Here is an 18,304-nt window from a genome sequence, read left to right as displayed (position 1 = left end):
ATCTTTAATTCTGAAGCTTTTAGCTTTGTGTTTCTACCCATAGAACTAAGATTTATGTTCAAGTTGTCCAAAGTTCAAGTCCTTCCATGGAGTGTTATTGGAGGTTGGGTTGTCTCTGGCCTCCTTTTAGCCTATCAGATGCATTAGATTAGGGGCGGGGCCTGTGTGAGCTGATGGAAAATCTGAACAATGGTGAAGCCAATTTATTAGATGGAGTTAGGACCACTAACGGACGTGTCACTGGGCTGACAGATTGGCTCACCTGATGGATGCCGTTGTTTTTAGCTGATTTACTGACCGACTTTCTCACTCCTAGACACGGATGAGTTATGGGAAGCTGAGGATAAGATTCAAGTAGGGCAGAGAAGGGGTTGAAAAGAAAGACAGGAGTGAGGGAGAGATGAGGAAGACAACAGAGAGAGACTGGTGAAGGAAGGTTGTCTCCAGGTGAGTGGAGGAGATGGGTGGAAAGGGAGCTGACAAAAGCAATGGAAGCAGGATTAGCTGCAAAGGTGAGTGTTCAGAAGGAGAGAAAGAACGGGTTGTTGCCTTGGTTGCAGTAGAAGCAGAAAAGGAGGCAATGAGGTAGGAGAGAGAGAGGCAGAGAGAGAGAGAGAAATGCCTTTGGTTGAAAGTTGTTATAGTAACAGTGATGCGAACTGCAGGCACTGTGAGCATCTGTCTGAGTGTGAAGCGGCTTCAGAAGGTCGTGTGAGGAACGCTTTTCACCGTCTTCCAAAGGTGTGTGAGTCATGTGGCGGTAGGCTCCGTGTGCATGTTTGAAACATGCTGAGCGGCGATCTGCAGAGAAGCGGTGCAGAGAAGCGGTGCAGTGTACGTTAGTGCGGGCATGCGAGATCTGCTCAGGGTGTGTCGTAGCTGTGCCCGGTAGAAAGAGCGGCAGAGTTTCACCAAGGGAACCGTAAGGAGGCGTCTGAGCTATAGCTTTTAATTTCTGACCCGACAGGTAAGCTCAATTTTTCATCTTGGTGTTTAAAAAGATCTTTATTCTGTTGTGTTCATTATTGCAGCATATTTAAATAAATTTTTTTCATGAGGTTAAAAATATGGTTTCTAATTAGCAGTGGGTTTTATATGGGTTTTAATTTAGGAGCATTTGAGGTAAAAATAATATTTTGTCTTCATAGCCATAGCAAAAGCTCATGATCCTCCTGCAGGTGGTGCTTGAAATGCTTGGGCCCACTACAATACATTGTATGTTTGGGGTTGCATGCTTGCTTGTCTGTCTGTTTGTAAAGGAAGTTCTTCCTTGTTTAGCATGTTCAATATGTGTGTGTGCAGAGGCAGTGGTCAGCTCCACTGTGAGTCATGGTGGGGCGGCCGGGACGATGCACTGGACTTTCACAGACTCCTCTGTTCTCCTGCGGCTCTGCTAAGGGCTTCTTTGTCCACGGCACGCTGAATGAAAGACCTTCCTCTTTGTGTGTGCTGAGCTGCCTACTGTAACACTTTGTGTTTTTCCTTTTTCATTTTTTTCTGCACCTTCGTCTTCTTTTTTTAATTATTACGTTTCTATTAAACCATGAAAAGTGATCGAATGAAATACACTGGAAGAGCAAAAAGCTCGATAGATGACAAGTCTGATGAAGACGAATGTCTTTTAAATGACTAAAAGAGGACATTGTAGTATTAGGTTTATTAGTGCAGACTTTGCAGCATAAAATGAGGGACACAAATTTTTAACACAGCAGTTTGTTCGAAAAAATCCAATCCAAGGTTGGTGGCATCAACTAACTCAGTCGTTCTTTGGTTACTTAGCAACATCCTGTTGAGTGACTTGCACAGCAGCAGTTTTATGTTTCACCACTGTGTCTCATAACTGCTTAAAAATAATGGTGTGGAGTGAGGAAAGGTCATGTCACCAGTTTGACAGTATTTCAGATATTAAAACAAAAAGCTACTTGTGATTATTGATATCAACTGATATGAAACCGTTGTATTATGATACATTTTTCAGCCATGTCATCCAGCCATTCATCTGGTCAAATATATTAACGATATGCAGAACACATCGCTAATATAAAAATATAAAATCATAGATAATATTTAATCCAATCAGCCTTTTGCATTTGAGATATTGTACTCTGACTTGACGATAGCAGTTTGATAAACAGCATAGCTCTACTAAAAAAATAAGGGCAACTGATGAACAGATTTGCAATTACACTCAGTGTGGAGTTATGCTTTCAATTACTCAATAAAAAACAAACTGAAGAATCTCAGATATAAACTCTGTATGACTGAGTAGATTCATTGTAAGATTTGATGGATATACCCTGAATACATTGAATATTATACTGTGAAAATCTATAAATCTAAGTAGCTACCTGCTTAGCCTTTTTCTGGGCCTGTTTGTTGTGGGTTTTTTCCTCATTTAATTCAGTCACTCTTTCCCATCCGCTCCCATTTCCTTCTAACACATCCCCCAACTCCCCAGCACCTCCTCTACTATCCCTCTTCCCTTTTCGCCTCCCCTCCTCCTTCATCCACAGCCCTCCACCCACAGTCCTCCATGAGTCCCTTCTCCCCTCCCCCGCTTTTAACTGACTGCCACTGAATTGGTCAAGAATGGTAGGCGAGTTGTGTGGGTGGCATGTCTGGGTTAGTGTGGCACGCCGTCTTGAACCGCACGGCACAGAAAGGACTCGCTGAAACAACTGGGACAGAGCAACATGTGAGACTGCAGTGATGTGGTAGGTAAATCAGACATTGTGCTGTTAGGATCCATCTTGACGGTTCAGTGATTTGCCTCAGGCCACAGAGAGAGTTTATTGTTGTCGTTGGCTGTGACGGTTTTAAAACATATGTTTCTTGTTGTTCAGGTGCAGGCTTTATTTTCTCTTTCTCTATGATACCTGCAAAGAAGTTGGGTTGTATTATATTTCAGAGTATGTTGTTTCTGTTGCTATAACACTGTGTTGTTGATATACCACTGTTTAGGTTTGAAAATCGCCTCCTGTGTTATAAACTCCAGGGAGCTCAAGTCTGATATTTGTTATTGTTCAAAGATGGTCACGAAGTTAACTGTCTCGCCTTGTTTGTGTCTCAGTAGGGAGCAAACATGAAGATGGCACCCAAAGTGACTCTGAGAACGGACTCGGCCTGCGTTTCGCCAACCGTAGACACGCCCTCGAGGAGCGCCTGAAGACAGCGCACAACCACGGGGGAGGGGGATCCGCAGGGGCGGCCGCAACCATCAGCGGGACCAGAGCCACCGGCAGCCGAACTGCTTTCATGATCGAATTCTACGACGAGGAAAATCCTCGCAAGCGTCGCTCTTACTCGTTTTCCCAGACTGCTCCACTGCTGGGGGGTGGAGTAGGCGGAGAAGGATTGTGTCCACAGCCTCCCTCGCACCCTAAAGTCTTCAGTATTTCAACGTCCGCTGCCTCAGCTGGAGATTCAGGTATGATTCTGGTGTCGTTATATGCTTCTCCATGCATAGATACAATTAAGTGCTCTTACAATATCCTGCAATGTCATGCACTTTTTTATGTGAGAGACCAATAGGAAATATGTTGCGTTCTTTGGTCTTCATAGCGGTATTTGTTCACTAATGTTCTCTTACAAACCTGTGAGGACTTCACAGAGCTACAGATTTACAATGAGGTGGACTCAATTAAGTAACTACTGCTGAAGGTAATTCGTTGGAGACGCTCTATTTTACGATATAACAGTAAATGGGGGGAATGCAAATGCATGCCACACTTTTCAGGTTTTTAATAATAAAAATGTCGAAAAAGAGTGAATCGCTTTACTTCTTTACATAATTTACACTACTTTGTGTTGTTCTGCCACAAAAAATGAGCTTACCTTAAAGATAGTTCTGCTTAATCAAGTTTTTTTTTCCTTACCTTCAGGTAAAGCTCCAGCTCCAATACCAGCCACAGTAACTGTGGGCGCTCCAACGGCCGCCCGTGTGCTGCTCAAGCAGAGATCAGAGGACCAAAGTATTGGTCGGAGCTCGGCTAGTACTGGGCTGGCGACTGGGAGCCCCACGACTCCCAGTGAGGACACTTCTGTCCTTGACAAGGCAGCTGGAACCGCTGGAGGAGAGGTGGACGATGACCACAGTGACAAGGGGACTTACACTATTGAGCTGGAGAATAAAAATCCAGAAGAAGAAGAGGCCAGGCGCATGATAGACAAGGTGGGAACAGCCTGACATCTTGGCAGCAGTTAACCTTTTCACAATATTTGTGTAAATCACCTGTAATCATTGTGATTATACAGCATCTTTTGGGGATCCAGTTAAACTATATTTGCATCAGAGGTTTTACAGTTTAAGAATTTGAGTTGAAATTACAAGGTACAGATTAAAATGCTTTAAAGATGGCATTAGTTTAAAGATCCGTTCGCTGATGTTGCATACATTTTTTGAATTGCATCCTACAATTAAAGGGCCAAGAAGCTTTTACCACTCCAGAGGTTTTTTGTTTGTCAACCTCTAAAACACCATAACCTTTTATTTAGAGGTGTTTTTAGTTTGGGGTCTTTGCAAAACTGTGACAATAGAGGAGCTACTGAAATGAAGAGAGCATCTTTAAATGTTACTCTGCAGCAAAAAGCAGAACTAAAGCAAATTCAAACAGGCTACAACAGCATCAATAGGTGCTTTTTTTTCATGGTCTGCAGTCTTTTGCATAGTGAGTCCCTTGAGACAAAATTGCCACTAAAACAGCACTGTCATCTCTTTGTGGCCTTGCTTGACCACTTCTCATCCTCTGTGGCACATCAACTCACCTAATGCGTCTGGAATAAGCAGGAGGGATTTGCTCAATGAGGCACTGTCCTAAGCAACATTTAATTTTCTACTGTTGCCCCATTTTTAAATGCAACAAAGAACGTAAACAGTGTTGCAAGAAAAACAGTAAAAACCACAGAAGTTGATATCCGGTCTCTAGTTTTTGTAACACTTTGACCTGCAAAGAGAGACTTTAAGAAATTCCAAACATAACACAAGAAAACATGAAAACAGCTTTCAGAATATTTATTTCTAGCCTTCCTTATTTAAGTGTTCATTTATTTATGCCAAAATCAGAGAAGACATCAGATTTTTACTAGCTGATAATTAGGGATGCACTGATATGAAAATCTGAGCCGATATTGATATCTGATACAAATATTGCTGTCATAGCCAATAACCGATATTGCGCCCTCCTGAAACTACCAATGCTTATCTCCTTCAGTTAAGTTCCCCATAATCCTGTCCTACAGTATCTCTGTCACATGATCAAACAGGTGCTGCATGACCAACAAATGGCAAAAAATGGAAATAAATATTAGTTGCCAATATCATCTCAGTTTTATTTATTGGAATAGTACCGCTATGTTAATAAAAAGACCAATATTAGTTCATACCAGTGTTAGTGTCAAGATATTGTTCACCCTATTGATAACACAAGATTAAATGTTTTCACCATTTAAATTTGAAGGTATTTTAAGCAGTTAGCAGTTAGCATAGCTAACTTTAATCATTATCTCTCCTTATCTTCAATTGTAGCCTTCTTCAATTAAGAACAACATCTATATACCAAAGAGTTTTGTTTCTACTAAGTGATGACTTAATCAGTAAATGTCTTTGTGAATCTAACAGAAAGAGTATTTTCTGAAAAATTTTAACCAAAATAAATAATATCACATTTCCTTTTAAACGTTTAATGCAAGAACTATCTTTGGACAAGCAGTCAAATAATTACTACACGATATTCTGAGTCAGTTCAAGTCTGCATTCGTTGGATTCTAAACAGGAAGTGTTGTTATGCTAATTCCTGTAATTAGCTGAGACACTAATTGGCACAGCGCTCACAGCTGTCCACTCTCTCTCATTTATAAACTGCTGTTGTTTCTGTTTGTTTCGTTTAAATATTTAGTGAATGGGAGCTGAGCATTTTGAATAAACAACTCAAGATGTTTGTTGGATTCACTGTATTAGAAAGAGGAAATAGTCAGAGAATTGACATTCTCTAAGTGACTGGATTATGTGTAAATTACACATCAGCCATACAAAGTTATATAAAAGGTTTGCATAAATTATGATATTCTGCCAGATTGTGTTGATTCATATGTTTTGTTTTTCTTTAATATTTGTAGGTGTTCGGGGTGCAGGAGAATACAAGCAGCTTGGTTTCATCTGACCGAAAAGGAAAGGACCCAGGAAACACTGGGAAAGAGGTACAAATCTGCTTTGGACTTCCTAAAAGAAATTAATTTTGGCATTTCTCTGGCCCCCTTGTTATGTCGCAACAGAGCAAAATAAAAAAGTGCAGTGGTGGATTTTTTTATTGTGAAAGTCTGTTACTCCTGTGAGATGACTACTTTACTCCGCTGGACTGTCAGATGGGAGGAGGGTTCATCCTCAGTGAGTGACCTAGATCACGCTGGGATGAGGAAACACGTTCAGCCCTCCAGGGCGTTTCATAAGACTGAGGGGGCAGCGACTATCTGCACTGACATCTGAAATGTCTGTCTGATCGGTCTTTTATGGCATTTTAATTCCTTTCTTTTTACAAGTAATACACGTCTTCATCAGTATTACTGGAAACTTGATTTTACATTTTATTTGGATTTTTTTGTTTGTTTGTTTTTACTGTATAGCAAATAAAGTTCCAGTTATAGGTTTACCTCTATCCACCAAGGGCATCAATGTCGTTGCAGTCAGTTTTGCACAAGTTTGAATGTATTGCAGATTTTCTTTGTTTCTGTCTTGCACATTTGATCTGAACCCTGCAGCTCACATATTATAAATTAAATTATAAATTCACTGCTAACTAATGTTTGGTTAGAAAGAAACCAGTACCGTTTTTGTAGCATCGTAATTCTGATTTTCAATTTCTTAGGTGTAGTTCATTTTAATTGGTTGGTTTCCTTTAAAACCTGACTTTCAATCATACAATCATGTTCAACAAATTAATCATTGGTCCATCCTAGGAAAAGAACTGTTAAATTAGGTTATGTAATGTATAATTAAAAGCCTATAATTATATCCATAATGGGTGTTTCACCATTCTAAGTGAAAAAACGGAAAACCAAAATCACATAACTGGATTTTTTTAAGTACATGGCTTGTTTTAGACCTCCATCGTTTATTTCAATTCAGTTTCTTTTTGTCTTTCTCTGTTCATTGTGTTGCCTTAGGCTCTTGTTGGTGACTCAAGCTGGGTCTCTCAGTGGGCCAGTTTAGCTGCTAATCAAGCAAGGACCGACCCTGAAGGTTCTGGAGCAGAAGCAGCAACATTATTTCACAAAGAGATAGGTAAACTCACCCAAATCAACAAACTGCTTAGATTTTAATCAGTATTTAATCCTTTGATTAATTTGGTTTTTGTCCTTTTTGCTCAGGATCTGATGCCTTTGAGTCTACTGCTCCTCCCCTTGGCAAAGGTGAACCCTCTTCCAGCCTGACCGACCGTAAACGCAGGACCCTCCCCCAGCTCCCAGTGGACGACCCCCGGGCTAAACTCACTCCCAAAGCACTGAGGTCTGAGATAGGGGAGAAACAAGACACTGAGCCCCAGGAAAAAGAGAACAAGGGAGACGGAGAGTCCCCAACCCCCATAGAGGACGGCGAAATGACCAACAAGAGGAAACAAAGCTCGGCCACCTCCTCTCCATCTAAGGGTCCAGTTCGGGACACTGAAAGAAGGAAGAGGTCAGAGGAGAGCAATGGAGGAGAAGCAGGAGAAGGAGGGGAGAAATCCGGGAAGGCCCTTGTTCGCCAGGGTAGCTTTACCATCGAGAAGCCCAGTTCAAGCGTCCCTCCAGAGCTTATCCCTCGTATCAACAGAGGCAACAATGAGCGGGAGCGCAGCGACTCCGTGGGCAGCATGGACACCGCCACTCTGCTTAAAGACACGGAGGCCGTCATGGCATTCCTAGAGGCCAAGCTCAGAGATGAGAACAAACTAGACCAGAAAAGTATTAAAACTCCTCCTAGTGCCAGCATTGGCCTCCCAGCTCGGACTGACTCCATATCCCCAGAATCAGACGTGGACACAGCCAGCACAGCCAGCCATGCTGCAGCAGAAGCAGGGGGAAAGGCCGCTGCAGGCGGCGTGCAAAAGCGGAAGTCTTTCAGCAGCATGCACCGGGAAAAGAGCAATATGAGCACAGCGTCCAAGATGACCTCTGGAAACGGCAGCGCTCGCGAACGCCTGGAGAGAAAGGCTAAAGGTAGAACAGTCGACGCGTTGGGTCGGACTCGCTCCGCTCAACCCGCCGCTTCCTCCAGAGCACGCCAGCCTTCCCTGGATCTCACTGACGACGACCAGACCTCCTCCTTCCCCATCTGTGACATTCTGTCTTCAGACCAGGAAACCTACTCTGGGCCTTTGGGGAACTCGTTTCATAGACGAGGCTCAGAAGATGTCCTCCATTCCAAACTCGACGGCAGATCTTCCAAGTCGTCCATGAGCGGTGCCTCCAAAACCAGCCGAAATCTGCAGGCAGCAACGGCCTCCTCACTCAACAAGCAGGCCTCTCTGCCTCAACCACGACCCACCAGAGCCTCCCTTCTCCGCCGGGCACGACTGGGGGACACATCTGACACAGATCTAGCCGATGCAGACCGGGTTTCCGTGGCGTCCGAGGTGTCCACGACGAGCTCCACCTCTAAGCCGCCGTCCGGCCGCAAGGGGATGTCACGGCTGGACATGCTGGCTCAGCCACGGAGGAATCGCGTGGGCTCCGTCTCGGCACGCAGCGACTCGGAGTGCACGGTGAGCCGGCCCTCCACGGCTTCGCCACGCCTGTCCGCAGAAACCGCGCTGCGTCTCGGCTTGCGCTCGACAACGCCCACAGAGAACCGGCTGTCGCCAAGGATGAGAGCCAACAGTGTGTCGAAACTCAACGAGCCCAAGGCCAAAACCACTACATCTGGATACTGCTCGCCCACAGGTGAGCAAAGAAAAACAAACAGCAAAAAACAACTAATTGTCTGACATCTGAGGATTTTCAGTAAAAGAAGAGAAAATTAAATGAGTTTATTGGTTAAAAATATGCTGTTTCATGGCTGATTTTGAGTCGCAACATAAGATGCTCATGGATGATTTCTGGCCTCTACTATGTAAAATGCTGGCTGATAGATATCGATTGAAGCTGATTCAGATTTTTGTTGAAGGATTTTAAGATGAGAAAATACAAGAACAGAATTATAAATATTCTAGTATATTTCTTCCTCTTATGTGTGGTTGTTTCCATAGAAATCTGAGGGAATGTTGTATAGTATGTATGAAAAAGCACATGTTTTGAAACTAGGTTTTACTAATGTTTGGGGCTGAAACAATAAATCAGAATAAATGTGATGATTTCATTATGAAAATAGTCTTCAAGTAATATAGTAGTAGATTAATTTTAACTGCACTGAAAAAAGGCCATTGACTGAAAGAACAAAATACTCAGAGCAGTAATTAAGTCAAAACTGTACAAAAATATATATTTTGCATTTACGATGAACACACCTTTATCTGTAAATATGTTCTGTCAAGAACCCTCTAGTGACATAGTTTTAGCTTCACTTAGTTCAGATTTTGTAAATATATATATTTTTTCTCCAACTATGCACCTTTCATCATCTTTGGAATCTAATTTGTGGTTTTCATCACTATCGCAGTAAAATCATCTCTTTTGCATGTATTAGCTGGATAATGCTCAAATGAACTGAAATATCAAAAAGGCTGCTGACGTTTCTGACTCCATCATGTTTCATAGACAGAGACTGAAAGCTCAAAAGTATCAAACAAACCAACTTTACTTTAGCTTACTCATTCTTCCTATTATCTGCTGAAAGTCTTGCTCTCTCGTGTTCTGAATAAACCACAGATTCAAGGCAAAGTGTTAAAAATAGCTTCCATTTTAAAAGTCTTTATGGCCCTATGCTTCTGTTGACTTCATTTTCAACACCTGAAAGTAGTCAACTGAGGCTTCTTCACTCAGTTAAGTTAGTCACTTAGTCGACAATGAAGAGTGTTGACAGTGCGCCCCGTTTCCTCAAATCATGTGTTCACCACATTTCACTATAAAATAACTCACATTTTTGAGTTTCTGACCATGCGATGGCCATTGAGGGCTACAAACCAGCAGGTTCTGGTCACCAGCCGACACCTCGGTGCATTTCCTGTGTAGATATTTCCCAGTAAACACCTGTGTTGTCATGATCTTGTGCATTGGTTTTCATCGTCTAGAAAGCGCTCAGCCTGAACCTCCAGATGGTGACGCAGAGGAAGAGCTGATAAGTACGGCACCAGAACCATGAAGTCTAATTGGACTGCTGTGTGTAGTGCATGTGTGTATTTTAACACCTCCAGACCTGGGTCAAAACGGATCCTTTAAGGATTTCAAACAGTTTTCATCTAATACATGTGTTCGAATATTGTTTGGAATAAAAGTAATACATAAAAAAAAAAAAACAATTTAAAGAATAGTCTTTGGTGTTAGTTCATTGCTTTAATATCAGTCAGAAATCTCTTTTATGATGACCCAGCTCTACCAAGCGTTTGATAGTTAACATCGTGTCCTCCTTAAATCCATTTAGTAATGCTGTATTGATAAGCCATCTGCTTTGCTCACACTGTAACACTTTTCCCAATGTTATCCGGAAGAGACGGACTGAGCAAGGTATACTCTCATTGTGTCAGAGCTGGACTAACAGAGCTGCTGTTTGAACATTTCAAAACAACTTAACATGCAGCTTTATAGCTTCTTCGTTTTGTCCGGCGCCTTGAAATGCTTCAAAATATTTTTTTGCTGCTTTTTTTTGTGAGTTTTATCATTGCTGAATACGCTGTCAAACACACAAAACACTTCATGATCTACAGTCCTCAACAGTGGAGTTCAACCTTGTGACACAAATTGCGAGTCAGAAGTTTACATACACTCCTGATAGTGTTGAATTTCACATGAATGTTTTGTTTTTAATGGTTTGTTTTAACTAGTATTTTTCCAGGGTGGAATAATTACACAAACATTTTTTTATACTTTTTAAAACAATGCCTTGGTGCACATGTTTAATTTAATTGTAATCCACACCTGGTTAAAATGACACATACAGGCTGTAGTCTACTCTTACTCCACTAATATTTGGTTTAACATCCCTTATTAAGTTACACAGTTACACATTTTTTTTTTGTTGCTACATCAGCAAAGTTTTGTCTTGATCGTGGCCTCAACATTTGACTATTTGTCAGGAAGTGAGGTTGGAATGACGACACAAATACAGAAAGTGACAGTGGTGAAAATTAGCAGAGACTTTAATAAGCCAAAAAAAAAAAAAAAAAAAAAAAAACAACTTGAAGGTAAAACATGTGAAGACAGATGATGGAAACTGGAGGAGTGAAACAGAAAATTCAGAGAGGAACAATGAAAAAAAAAACAATCTACAGAGGCCTTGGTTGGAAAATAACAGGAACCAGGGGAGCTAATCAGAGGGGATGTGGAGCAGCTGTGGCAAGATGAGAGCAGGGAGACTAATAAACAGAAAATACAAAGAAGAGCTGAATTAAGATACAAATCGAGAGCAGAAAAAGATTACCTTAAGAGAACAAACCAAATCTCCCCGGAGAAAGAACCCAAGAAATGAGTAAGAACCAAAGAAATAAACTCTACAGAAAAACAGTAATATCCACAGTGACCAATGAATCATTATTGATCAGTAAATTAATGATCAAAACACAAATATCCGTAGATTATGTCACCAATCTGCTTTTTAGAAATAATAGAAGGGACCTTGATGTAAAATGAGGTCAGGGCTTCCCAAAACCTTAAAGTCAGCCTTCTTTATTATTGCAAAACAAAACTGTTTTGATGTGTGTTTGGAGTCATTATTTTTTAGAAGCACCAAGTTGTGACCAGGTTTGAGCCATCTGACCCAAACTGCCACCCTGAGATGAAAGAAAGTCGCTTAAGATAATCAGAAACAGTCCATCAAGACTCTGGTCTGCCATGAATTGAACAAAGAGGATGCTGAGTGATTTGATAAGTTGCCATAGGAATAGCCATATTATTATTAACAGAATAATAGGAGTTTGTGTTTAGATTTGGTCTTTAATGTGTAATTTTGATTCGGTCTGGACTGAATCCACAAGAAATCCAAACACCTGCACCAAACTCTTGTTTTTAAAATAGTAAACAATGGAAAAGCGTTCGTAAACTTCTGAACAACATTCGTATCTGAACTCGCTAACGATCGAGTCAACAACCGTTGTGACTTTGTCCGATGACTAGTAACGGCTTTTCCTGACGTTGCAGTGTCCAGCAGCAGCAGGTGGAGGCGCCTGCCGCCGGAGTACGGCTCCACCTCGGAGGAAGAGTTCGGCTCCAGCCGGAACTCGGCGAAGCATGGCGCTCGCCCCCACGTACGGCCCCACCACCTCGTCCCGCACCGCGGCTCGAGACTCGGCTCCGCCACCAGCTCGGGAGCGGCGGGCGTGGCGGCGATCCCTGGCGGAGCGGGCATCAAACACCGCATGAAGGAGCAGGAGGAGTACATCAGGGACTGGACGGCTCACAGCGAAGAGATAGCCAAGTACCGATCATCACTGATCTACTGATTCATTTGCACTTTAAAGCACCTCCTGAGTCCTAAAGAACCCTGTCTGATTAACAGGTTGTTCCCCTGTGTGCGCAGGATCAGCCAGGATTTGGCCAAGGACTTGGCCATCTTGGCACGTGAGATCCACGACGTGGCCGGTGAGATAGACTCGGTCAGCTCGTCCGGCACTGCGCCGAGCACCACCGTCAGCACGGCCGCCACCACCCCGGGCTCGGCCATCGACACCCGGGAAGAGGTAGGCCCTGCACGCCCCACGCAGCCGGACATACAGGAGAGCATGAAAAAGGTGCCTGGTCTTTTTTTCTTCTTCTGTTGCCTTAATGTTTGTGCTTTTATTGCAACTTTGCCATTAATTCCTGTGTAGTAGGGGGCAAAATGAATGCCTCTCTGCTGCTTCATAGCTTTCAGGTCTCCTCATTGGCTTCTATTTGCTGAACTTTCATTCTTTAGCTCCAGGGTTCATACTGGTGCTTAAAATGCCTAAAATCAGTTTTGTTTGATTCAGTTTTCAACATTTGGAAAGTACCTCATTTTTGATATTCAAACTGCACTTTTTTTTTTTATTTCAACCTAACATTTGCTTAAAAGCCTACCTTTGAGAAACAACTGAAGCCAGATATTTTTTGTATACCTATTAAAAAGGTAGATACATTTTCCCCCAATGTCTGAAACTGAATGAAACTAAATGTCACTTATTTTTGGTAACCTAGAATTGCCAATACTATTTATTTTTGCTAGATTCCAGTAAGCTTTGCGAGAACAGTTTTTGTAACTTTCTTTGTGTATGTCATTTATTTTAACATAATTTGTTAATTAATATTTGTTGTTGCTATTTATTATTCCTATTGGCTCAGTAATTTATTGATCTGCATAACTGAAGTAAGAGTTGGATTATATTTTGCACATTAAACAAAATGATTGAAATTGGGGGATTCTTTTTAGTTAAATTAGTGTTTTGTTCTCGAACCGGTCAGAGTGTGTGTGAAACAAACATTACAAAATTCTACTGTATTTTAGTTTAGCTTGTCCCTACCGTAGAATGTAGATATCATCACAAGAAATTATTAATAAGAGCAACAAAATATCTAGTAGTGAATTAAAACTATCTTTTTTTAGGTCATTTTTATTTCTTTCTCTAGTGTGTCGCTGAAAATGTTCATATTGAAAATATTTCAAAGTGCTTGAACTTTACTGTGGGAAGAAGTGGACAAACCATGTAATTTGTTTCTACGAATTTTATATTTATGAAAGGCATAACTTTCCTCGATAAAGTGAATAATAAGCCCACATTTCACACATTCTAACACCTTTATGCAGCTCATTGAAATATAACAGTTGAGCTGAAGGTGTGATTACATTCGCTCTCTTTGTCTCTCCTGCGTTTCTCTGTTCTGGCCCAGCTGGTGGACCGAGTGTTTGACGAGAGCCTCAAATTTAGAAAGATCCCTCCAGTTATTTCGTCCAACAAGCCGCCAGAGATCAACGGAAAGCCCGTTGAGCACCAACCGCGAGCTCCTGACGGCCGGGAGCCTCGGGCCTTGAGGAGGCGCACCTGGAATCGAGAGGAGGTGAGGAGCTGCCTGACGAGTCTGAAACACAGTAAACGGCATGTTGAGGCTTTCGCAATTAAAAACATTATCTAATTGTGATGTTGTGGGTTTTTAGGCGGTGTTGGACAGCCTCCTGATCCACTCAGTGTCTCAGCTCTCAACCAAGATCAGACACTCTGTTGACAGAACAGCAGGAAAAATCAGGTACTTGGTTATGTTACAACCAGATACTCATTTTAAATGTGAATAAATGAAAGAGTGGATCTGTGACAACTTGAATGTTTCTGTTCACGGATTCCCCCGAGCCTGAGATATTTTACAACATTTTCAGTTTAGGGGTAGGTTTGGTAGAGCACAGTGGCAAAAGATGATTGTATAAACTATAGACTCATGAGGATTGCATGCATAATAAATCAAGTAAAAACTGATAAATTTTTTTTTTTTTACTTCTTAGTGTTGTTCACTCAATAAAATCCTGTCAAAATACATTCAGGGGTACATTGAGTATGAATTTACTTTCAAGCCACTGTGTATGAGCAGCAAGATCTTAGCACTTGACTTCATTTCTTATAGTGCTATCTTGTTTTTCTGTCAAGAAAAGTTTTTTTTTATTTTTTATTCCAGGATCTTGTTCAAGGATAAGGACAGAAATTGGGATGAAATTGAGAGTAAACTGAAATCAGAGAGTGAAGCTCCACTTCTTAAAACCTCCAACAAGGTAGAGAAAGCGATTCATCTACACAAGAATGTTGAAAATGAACATGAGTCAAATTTAAACGGAAGCTATAATTTTGTCATCTTTTTGCTTGTTGTTGTTTTTTAGGAAATCTCTTCGATTTTCCTCGAACTGAAGAGAGTTGAGAAACAGCTCCAAGGTAAAGCAGAACAGATGCTGCTGGACAAAATATGCAAAAGTTGAAAAGGTTATGGCTGCAGTATATAACTTTTCTAAAAAAAAATAAAATAAAAAATCAGGTATATATGTGTGTGTGTGTGTGTGTGTGTGTGTGTGTGTGTGTGTGTGTGTGTGTGTGTGTGTGTGTGTGTGTGTGTGTGTGTGTGTGTGTGTGTGTAGTTTTTACATATTTTTGTAAAAATTATTACATTGTGACTGTATAACATAAGAGATGATCTACAAAAACATCAACCTCCTGCCAGGGATACTTTTGCTGCAAAAATGCACCAATCAGAGCGAGGCGGTCTTAGTGTTCTCAGTCATGCTTGTGCATGTGCTGCTCGGTGTACTAATGGAGAATAAGCAACTTATTGTTAGGATTGATGTGAACCAGCTATAGCTTAGCAGAGAGCAAGAGGGAGGGTGTGAGCAGCCCCTAAACATGGTGATTGACAGCGCTAAGACCCTCCTCCTGGCTCTGATTGCTATCATTGTTGTTTCTGACTAAGTGGTGTATTTTTGAAGTACATTTTTTCCCACAGATTATCAGTCTCATTTTGTACTGGCAGGACATTTTTAACAATTATGTAAAAAGTCATATTTTTATAAAAGTTATATACAGCAGTTTTAACTCATCTGTTTAACATGGTGATCAGCCATTTCACAAAGTGCTTCCTGTGTCTCAGTGATTAATGTGATGGTGGACCCAGACGGGACTTTGGACGCCTTGGCCAGCCTCAGCCTCACCAGCCCCACCAAAGCCACGCCCCCCTCTGCCGCCAGCCCAGCCAAAGAGTCGCTGCCTGAAATCTTTCCTGGGCCTGACGTTTCCGCCGCCTCCACCAGGATCCAGTCTTCCGCCGCCAGCACAGAGAGCCGAGAAAGCATCGTGGGCTTGGGCCTGGCGGGCGTCGTCGGGCTGCCCTTCAGTCGCAGGCGGCCGAGCGGAGAAGAGGCCATCGCACAGAAATGAACAGCAACTCTCCTCGATGAGAAATGAATAAACATGAGCATGGATTAGCGCGTAGGCGGCTGGCAGACCGCACAGTCTCCTTTTTACCGGACATCGATCAGAAATGAAGTGAGATTCTCTACCACTCCGAAAGCCAGCTAGCAGAAACTTGACCCAAGGATGTTTCAGATAGCCTGACGTAGCATCCCAGCCACCAGCTGCTGACGCCCAACAACCACCCTAACCAACCTGACATCCTCATGGACTGAGACCCGCTTCACTCCTATTGCCTTCTTCATGCGTTGGGACCCTTCCTGCGCTGAGGACATGCCTTAAAACAAAACCCGCCCCCTGTAGCAGCGTCGCACCTCGTCCCCTCAAACACTAGTCAACACATTTGTTTGTGAGCTCATGGAAGACAAACTGAATGCATTGTAAAGTGAAACCTTAACATGTTTTAGTTACACTCACACAAAGGACATTTCAGCTAAATTATGAGAAACACGGTTTAAACCTAGAAGTATTGAGAAATCAAGCAGAATTTTATTCATGTAAAAAGATTATATAAAATAATTACCAGTTAATGAGCCTAATGAGTAGAACCTGGTTCTACTCATTAGGCTTCTAGTCGTCTTGGGTTTTCCTCCTTACATCATTTTTTTTTCTCTCAGTTGCCTGAAACACACTTCCTCCCTACAGTAGCATGTTCAAAACGCAATTACATGTCAAATTTGACTTATTTCGATTGGTGGTTTTAGCAGCAGTGGCAGCTTCAGTTATCCCCTGTTTACTGATGTAACTTTGTCAAGTTGTTGAGCCATTGTTGAAGGAATCTCTCATAGGGGAGAAAAAAGTTACAATTCATCCTAATTACTATTAGGCTTTTTACATATTTATTAGGGGTGCCAATCTATTTTTATTCCAATTGACTGTTTTTTATTTGGTCCCGTCACCTGTGGAAGGATTTCTACTTTATTGAGCCAGTGTTTGAACTAATCACTTTATATTTAAATAGCCTTGTTTAGTTTTGTTTATAATTAGATAATAGTCTTCCTTGCCACTCTACTACAAACATTATCTCCATGGGGGAAAAGCTGCTGGAATTTGTTTTTAATAAGGTGCTGTTGAAATTACACATAATCACTAAAATGCCTTTAATTTGTTAATTTAAAAAAAAAATCTGAAATTATCTTGAAATGTGGCTCCACATTTCTAACACTGAGGATTTTTTGTTTTGTTCTGTATCATCTATGAGGGGAATCTCCAACATACCTGGACTGTTTCGGACTTCTCAACCACTTGGCTGCTTTTAGACTTACTTTTTGGAGACTGAGCATTTTTTTTTCCGAACCTCTCTTCAGCTTATAGTCTGTGTGTAGACTAGGTTAATATTTAAAGCAGTGTATTAGTACTTAGACGCCTTTAACAATAGTGATTTTCAGGTACCGGACTACATGTTTGTTTCCCTCCCTCCATACTGTACTGTGCACAGATTCTAAAGGCCTCAAAGTGTCAACTTTTAAATGACAGAAGGGCATTGCTTAGCAAGAAAAAGGTGCAGTTGTCTAAAAAAGAAGTGATTTTATTTTGCACATCACATCAATAAATTGACAGATTGCATCTAACTCAGGATGTCAGTCTGCCTGATATCAGAAGTGACTGCTCTGCTCGTCTGAACCTATTTTGTTGCCTTTTCCCCTCTCCTGATGTCCAGAAAGTTAAAAACCTTAGGTGACTGTGAATGCTCGGTACATTTAGGTATATTTTGTAAATGCCACACGTGTCATTGGATCAGTGTTCTTTGTATTTCTTTTTCTTACTTTGTAAAGAAAATCATTTTTATTTATTTTTGTTTTAATATTATGTGGATGTTTTATGCATTTTATATTTGTTCAACTATCTGCATTCTTACTGTTAATAAAATAAAAAAAAGAGCTATTCACTTGTCGCGTCTTTACCGCCTCTTATTGGGTACAAACACGTCCTGACGATCAACGTCACAACACCGAAAAAGCACAAAATCAGTGTTTTTGGTCTAGTTTCTAGTGCAAATATTTTTGTACACTTAAAATTAACTTACAAGTAACTTTTGAGTAAAATACAGAAGCTTGTTGTAAGTCAATCATTTCTTAATATTGATGAAAAAGTAGTTGATAAGTGAAAGAAACTGACCTTTTTCTGTGTAACAAGTTATAACACAGGGCAGCTGTCAGAATGTCAAGACTTCGTTGGGGAGTTTTTACTCTTTTGACACGTCTGTTTCTTCCATTTTCGTCTGCAGATTAAATCAGTCAGGTTGGATGTGACGTGCAGCATCAGCAGACCGACTTTCTTTGGGA

The 18,304-nt window shown here is 41.3% G+C and overlaps 1 protein-coding gene across 9 annotated transcripts in view; it reads left to right on the top strand.

Annotated features, from left to right (window-relative positions):
* Positions 1-17,907, top strand: part of cep170aa (centrosomal protein 170Aa) — a 41,644-nt gene extending 23,737 nt beyond the window's left edge. Inside the window, exons 11-23 of one of the 9 annotated variants that reach the window (XM_055029887.1) lie at positions 3,074-3,427; positions 3,882-4,171; positions 6,115-6,195; positions 7,159-7,276; positions 7,363-8,916; positions 10,203-10,253; positions 12,265-12,541; positions 12,644-12,803; positions 13,969-14,136; positions 14,234-14,322; positions 14,743-14,836; positions 14,942-14,993; positions 15,700-17,907. In XM_055029887.1, the coding sequence (XP_054885862.1) occupies positions 3,074-3,427; positions 3,882-4,171; positions 6,115-6,195; positions 7,159-7,276; positions 7,363-8,916; positions 10,203-10,253; positions 12,265-12,541; positions 12,644-12,803; positions 13,969-14,136; positions 14,234-14,322; positions 14,743-14,836; positions 14,942-14,993; positions 15,700-15,986 (3,575 nt within the window). In that variant the 3' untranslated portion in view covers positions 15,987-17,907. Of the gene's footprint in view, positions 1-3,070; positions 3,428-3,881; positions 4,172-6,114; positions 6,196-7,158; positions 7,277-7,362; positions 8,917-10,202; positions 10,254-12,264; positions 12,542-12,622; positions 12,855-13,968; positions 14,137-14,233; positions 14,323-14,742; positions 14,837-14,941; positions 14,994-15,699 lie in introns of all 9 variants that reach the window. The other 8 variants (XM_055029886.1, XM_055029880.1, XM_055029884.1 and 5 more) reach the window with 8 other exon arrangements.
* Positions 17,908-18,304: the final 397 nt, after the last annotated feature.

Source organism: Poeciliopsis prolifica, unplaced genomic scaffold, assembly GCF_027474105.1.
Source record: "Poeciliopsis prolifica strain line A6 unplaced genomic scaffold, Auburn_PproV2 SCAFFOLD005, whole genome shotgun sequence".
Classification (NCBI taxonomy): domain Eukaryota; kingdom Metazoa; phylum Chordata; class Actinopteri; order Cyprinodontiformes; family Poeciliidae; genus Poeciliopsis; species Poeciliopsis prolifica.
This window is presented reverse-complemented; position numbering and strand designations above follow the sequence as displayed.